This window comes from Phoenix dactylifera, unplaced genomic scaffold (assembly GCF_009389715.1).
Source record: "Phoenix dactylifera cultivar Barhee BC4 unplaced genomic scaffold, palm_55x_up_171113_PBpolish2nd_filt_p 000121F, whole genome shotgun sequence".
NCBI classification, from domain to species: domain Eukaryota; kingdom Viridiplantae; phylum Streptophyta; class Magnoliopsida; order Arecales; family Arecaceae; genus Phoenix; species Phoenix dactylifera.
The window spans coordinates 690,104-696,583 of NW_024067689.1; the positions used below are offsets into that span (position 1 = coordinate 690,104).

The 6,480-nt window shown below is 42.1% G+C and overlaps 1 protein-coding gene across 1 annotated transcript; it reads left to right on the forward strand.

The window, feature by feature from the left end:
* Positions 1-2,118: 2,118 nt before the first annotated feature.
* LOC103713499 (acidic endochitinase-like) lies at positions 2,119-3,290 on the forward strand. Its single transcript, XM_008800454.4, has one exon. It carries the CDS (start codon positions 2,231-2,233, stop codon positions 3,131-3,133), a length of 903 nt encoding a protein of 300 aa, XP_008798676.2. The 5' UTR covers positions 2,119-2,230; the 3' UTR covers positions 3,134-3,290.
* Positions 3,291-6,480: the final 3,190 nt, after the last annotated feature.

The following is a 6,480-nucleotide window of genomic DNA, read 5'->3' on the forward strand; positions in this document are numbered from 1 at the left end:
TTCCAACGGCTAGAAAGTGATCTTTGGAGGTTGGAAAGGTATTTAAGAGCCACTATTCATCAAGGGAAGATATCTTAGTGAAAATTTAAGTGTGCATTCAAGGGAAAGAGCAAATCCAAGAGAGTTCCATTATTGCTTCAGTTCAAACTCAAAAAGAAGTGTGTTGAGCAGAAACACAAGTGCCTTCAAGAGCTCAACCACCCATTAAAGTGTGAAGCAATCTCAACAAAGAAGAGAAGAGCATCTTCAAAGCGATAATTATTTTCTTATCTTTTCTTTTAGTGCATATTTGTCGTATTTGCTCATTTAGAAGATTTACACCTTATTCTCCTATTTCTTTGTAAGGTTTGTTAGTAAGCTTGCAAAACCAACGTTTAGGTTTATTGGTGAGGCCGTAAAACAAATGGTGTAGGTTTGTTGGTGAGCCCGACCAACGTTTAGGTTTAATTGGTGATCCCATAAAACCAATTATAGGATTTTTGAATTGTAAGTCCGGTAAAACAATCCAACTATAATCCGAAGGGTTGTAGTGAATTCCTAAGGGGACGCTTGGGGAGTAGACGTAGGTGCCTTGGGATGCACCAAACCACCATACATGCTTGTGTTTGTATTGTATTTATTTTGTGCCTCTTGCTTACTCTCTTTATTATATTGTGTAGTTGCTCTAACTTAATTTCTAAAAAATGATTTAATTGTACTTAACTAGAGCTTAATCTCTCTTACTTCCACCGCACTTATATAATTCATATGGGCCAAATTGTATACTCACTTAAGAATTAACTTGAGGCCATAAAATTTAGCAGTGGCCGCCCACCACGGACCCCCTCTCCGACCCCGAATCGACCGGCCTTGGATCAGCCGCCGTCCCGCCGAGTTTCTCCGACCTATTTTCCGACATCAGGCTCACTCGATTACCACCCGTTCGGGAGAAGTCCTCAACGGGAGCACGACTTTCAAGGCAATCTCACCAGGAGCCGCATCCCAGATTGCCATTCCTTCGCTTGGCACGTAAGCCTTTTAGGTGGGGCTGGGGCCATCATCCGTTGGGAGTAACGACAATGTCCAAGGACGAACGAGGAGTGACCATCTTTTCAAATACGTCTTCACGTACATGTATGCTGATGTAAATTTGCGATCGACCCAGTGAGTCATATAAAATGCCGACTTAGGGGCGGCGTCTGGTTGCCTAAGTGAGAGGACCGGTCCATCCAGCTGTGACCACGTTTCTTTGTCTCTACCTGGTTTGATCCCATTGCTTGTGGAAAATTAGGCAAACGTCGATTTCTCCCTTTGGAAGCGAAAAAAATTAACGACGCCATCTCTTCGGCTCCTAGGAAGAGTTGCGGTCTCATACGACGTCCCCACCCTGTCGAATTGATAACCATATCAACTTCAAAGGCGAAACTACAATGTTATCAAGCATGGGCCGTTCACATTACCTTGTTAAATTTCCACGTACGCCACGCCCCGGACGAACAGTATTCAGTTCTTTCGAGTTTCTAGGAACCATTGACGAAACTGTGTAGCAAAATAAAAAGGCTAGCTGTTTTCGAAGGTTTTCAAATGAAAGTTTTTGTTTGAAACGAAGTTTAGAAGTCGTTTGGTTTTTGAGTATAGAAGATTGGAAATAATGAATGAAGTTAAATGATAAAGAGAGGAAAACATCAGCTCTGATTTCAATTAAGATGGAAATTTACTTATTGAAAATTCAAGATCTTAAGTTTTTATGAGAGTCCATTGCACAAATTAGTTATTTTAAAATCATGATATAAAATTTCACAATAATTCAAAAGAATTAGATCATGTGAAAATGGTAAAAAGAAATATCCTCCCATCTCATTCTCATTGTACGATGATCCACAAAGTCCTATATATTGCAGGAATGATCAATTGTTTTTGCTTAAAAATAATGGTTCCAGTCTTCGCATTAATAGTTGATTATTTTCGGTTAAACTTGTGCATTTTTAGGAGAGTGGCCCCATAGTTTTTTTTTATTATTCTTTTTTAAGGGGATCTAGAAGAAGATAGCGACGGGTCTCGGTCCTCACACGAAGATGACTAAACTTACAGGTCAAATGGGAATGAGCTAGTCAAGTCTTCCGGTTCCCTTATCAAGACATCTCACTGCTTCCTCCTTCCTATCCCTCTCTATATGACAAGCATGAGCTCCTTCCCATTCCTTCAACTAATCAGGCGAAACTAGTCAAGTCTCTCCCACTCCTTCTACACCATGGCATCGCAACCCCACCCCTCCCCCTTCCTGATCTCCCGCCTCCTCCTCCTCCTCGCCCTCGCTGCCACCTCCCATGCCGGAAGCATCGCCGTCTACTGGGGCCAGTACACCGACGAGGGCACCCTCGCCGACACCTGCTCCACTGGCCTCTACTCCTACGTCAACATCGCCTTCCTCAACGACTTCGGCAACAACCAAACCCCTTCCCTCAACCTCGCCGGCCACTGCAACCCCGCTGCCGGTACCTGCACCAGCCTCACCTCCGACATCCAGTCCTGCCAGTCCAAGGGCGTTAAGGTCCTCCTCTCCCTCGGCGGCGCCACCGGAAGCTACTCCCTCAGCTCCGCCGCGGACGCCCAGAACGTCGCCAGCTACCTCTGGGACAAATTCCTCGGCGGCAGCTCCTCCTCTCGCCCCCTCGGCACCGCCGTCCTCGACGGCATCGACTTCGACATCGAGCAAGGAAGTGCAGACAACTACGACGTTCTCGCGAAGGCTCTGTCGCAGTTCAGCAGCCAGGGGAAGAAGGTCTACCTCTCGGCGGCCCCGCAGTGCCCCTACCCCGACAAGCACCTTAACACGGCGCTGCAGACCGGGCTTTTCGACTACGTCTGGATTCAGTTTTACAATAACAAAGGGTGCGATTACTCGTCGGGGAATATCAACAATTTGAGCATTTCGTGGAGCCAGTGGACGTCTGGCGTGACGGCGACGAATATATTCTTGGGGGTGCCGGCGTCGACCGCTGCAGCCGGGAGTGGGTATATTCCGCCAAACGTGCTCACTTCTCAGGTGCTGCCGGTGGTTAAGACCTCGTCCAAGTATGGGGGAATTATGGTGTGGAACAGGTACTTTGATGAGATGAGCAACTACAGCGCCACCGTGAAGAGCAGCGTCTGAATTTTGCTATGGTTATATATTTTAGAGGGTCAGAGGCAGAGAATTAGTTTTGATGATGTTTAGTTAAATAATGGTCTGCTACTGTATGTTAACAGACCCCTGCTGTATGCTTTCTTCCTCAACTTGCAATAAAAACCGGGTGGCGTCTTTTTTCCTCTCTTAGCCTCAAATAAAAAATAAAAAGCCATACATGTTTGAATGAATTTGATCGGATTATACTCCTTTTTTTTATTTTAGGAAAAACGATACCTACTTTCTAAGAATGGCAAAGACAGCGGAAAAACAAGCATATGTGGATAGATTTGTTGCAATTGTGCATGTTGGAGTTTTAATTAAAAAATTATTTTTTTATTATCTAAATTTTAGTTATTTTAAATACTTTAAAATATCTTTTTGTGAGACGTCTCTTTTAGGAGTGTCGTGACTAACCTTGGTTTCCGAAAAGATACAGCATTTCTGAAATATTACATATCTTTAGAACCATCGCGCCTTTTCGGTTTTCTGATCTCTCTCTTTCTTACTGGTATTCTGTCTCCCAAGAGCTTATTCTAAAAAAGAGAGTTTTTGCACCCTTCAACTTTCTACTTCCCATCTTCTTTTATTTTTTAGGCATCTAAAGGAGTCGGTCGGATCAAGCCTTTATGGCGATCGTGCTTGTTAGAAGATGATCGAACTGAGTTGGGTTGTTATATCTTGGGGATGAGATTGTCATAGACTTGCACGTAGAGGACAAATTATATTTTTAGGGTAGTGTATATCACATATCTCGATCCAGACAGAGGTTTTTTTTTTATATTCTGATTTTATTCTACACACTTTTCCAACATTAGACAAGCTACTATTGCACACAACCCCATCACTTCTCTCCTAAAATTCTTGCCTGACCTTCTTTACAGTTGCACCAAGAAAACTTTGGTCCAGTAAAGCTTAATATCAAATAAAGTTTGTTTTGGCAGAGAGTCTGAGAGATAGTGCTACGATTTTAATCTTGCTCTTTTTAAAAGAGAAATTAAACGTAGGATACCCCAAGTATAGGGTGTAGCAAAGTAATATTCTCGGTGAGTCCGATATCGAATCCACAGGGATTTGACAGTGATCAAAAACTAAAGGCTAAATAATATTAGAATTGACAAGGATATAACTAAGGCATCAGGATTCAGCCTAGCACTTCATCATGCTTTTCTTAAAAGCACCTATTATCTCAGTTAGATATGAGTAAAGACCTAACCGGAAGTGAAGCGGTGAAAATACCAATTAATCGTTAATAAAATAGATTTAGTTTTATGGGCAGCATTACAGTAATTCTATTTTAAACTACAGGGATTTCTAAGCATCTGTTATACCCGGAGGAAATAACAAATCAAAGAAAATATATAAGTTTGAAATAATTCTTATAAATCTACTGCACCATAAATCAAATCAAAAACATTAAAAACCCATTGATGATTAAAGAAAATACATGAAGAAAATGCTAGGCTTTTCCCTAGCCTTAGCTAAAAGAGATTTAGCTACTCATATGAGATGGAAGTATTTTTGTAAAAGGGATTAGCAAAGAAAAAGAATAAAACATAAACTCTTTCTCCCTTTTTATTTAGAAACAGAGTACTCTGTTTCTTTTCTTTTCCGCGCTCCCCATCTCCACCGGATGGCTTCTCTCCTTCGTGGACTCCCAGGGAGATGTAGTGGCCTCCAAAAAGAAATGAAAGGTGTCCTCCTGGATAAAAAGCTTGGAGCTGAATGGAGTGGGGGGTTCCCTTCCGAATGGTTCTCTCCTCCCAAGCACGGCTGCTGCCTCCTCCTTCGCACGCTCGGTTGAGTAGATGGATCGGAAGAGGAGGTGCAGATGTTGTGCTTCGGTGGTTCCGTAGCCTCTCCACCTTGCTCCTTCTCTTCTCCCTGGCCTCCCTCTTATAGCATGATGAAGGCGCGGCTGGTGAGACACGTGGAGGTTTGGGGATGATCCGGTTGCTTGAGATGCGGGATGAAGTTGAATTGCTTGGGACTTCTCAGCTGGGAACGTTTTGAGAACGGATGAGACACGGGGTGGAATGATCCGGTTGGGAAATGAATGCTGGGGACGTTGCAGAAGTTTGGGAAGCTCCAGATGTTGAGAAGGATATCACGAACGTTGCTGATATGCTTGGGAGTTGCGCACGACACCACAAATGCTGGGAAACTCCTCACGGACGCGTGCTCTATTTGTGGGAATGTGCTTCATGGGTAGATGGGATTAGAAGCTGGGAAGAAATTTATGTTGGGAAGTTGAGAAGACTCCTCTGATGGCTGGAATTCATTTGCTGTAAAGAAAGTGGAGGACTCGGCTTGGAATGTTGGGTTTGTTCCTAAATAGAGGAGATGGGATGTTGATCCTGTTGCATGTTCTGGGAGGTCACGGACAGTTGAGAAGTTAGAAAATTTCAAAGCCCCCATGCTGCGGACGTTGGAAAATTTGTTGAGCTTGGGCTGCCGGGCATTGGGCTCAAACCCAGAGTTACTGGGTCTCTTGGATTACTTGCACTCAAACACAAATAAAACATTAATTAATTAATTTTATTAATAAAGATTAGCTATAATATTAATTTAAGATGGTATAAAAATTTTACTTTTGTACTTTCATCACACCCCAACTAGCTTATTGCTAGTCTCTAACAATTTAGTGTGAAAATGATAAAATGAGGGTGCAAAAGTATTGTTTATTTTATTAATATATATCAATATGCATGAATTAAAATAAATACTCACTTTCGTAGAGCATTACGATTGCACTTAGCACGTGCAACAAGCCGTTAAACCCCTAAGTTACCATAGTGGACGAGTGTTGTCTCGTGAGGGTTTGCAGTGATGTTACCCACAAACATCGTTTTTAAGTTAAAAGATACTTTAAAACATGGCAACCCTTAAGGAAAATGTAAATATGACGTCTCAAAATACCTATACCTCCACCACAATTGGGTACCCCTTGAGTTCTAGGTGCCCTACTCAAATTCACAAGTGTTAACTATCATTTGTTAGCTTCCGACCCACTAAATTTTCCGAATATCACATATTATTTGCCCAGAATGGTTCGCATATAAAACTGAAGCTATCAATCTCAACTAGGCATTCCAGGTACACAGAGTTCTAAAACAATGGAGTCAAACCAGTCATCCACATGTCACTTGATTTTAGTTTAACTAACACACTCATGTTTATTTTATATTTTTATTTTTTTATTATTTTTTTATTTATATTTTTTTTTTCGCACACTGACTACAACAGTCCAACTCCATTAGGCTCTAGTAAGGTCCATGTAGCGAGCTTTGGGTCAATGACTTTTGATCCAGTTGGCTCAAGGCATTAGGTAAAAC

Excerpts from the sequence above, each read along its gene's own strand:
- LOC103713499 (XM_008800454.4), top strand. The coding sequence starts at position 2,231 with ATGGCATCGCAACCCCACCCCTCCCCCTTCCTGATCTCCCGCCTCCTC.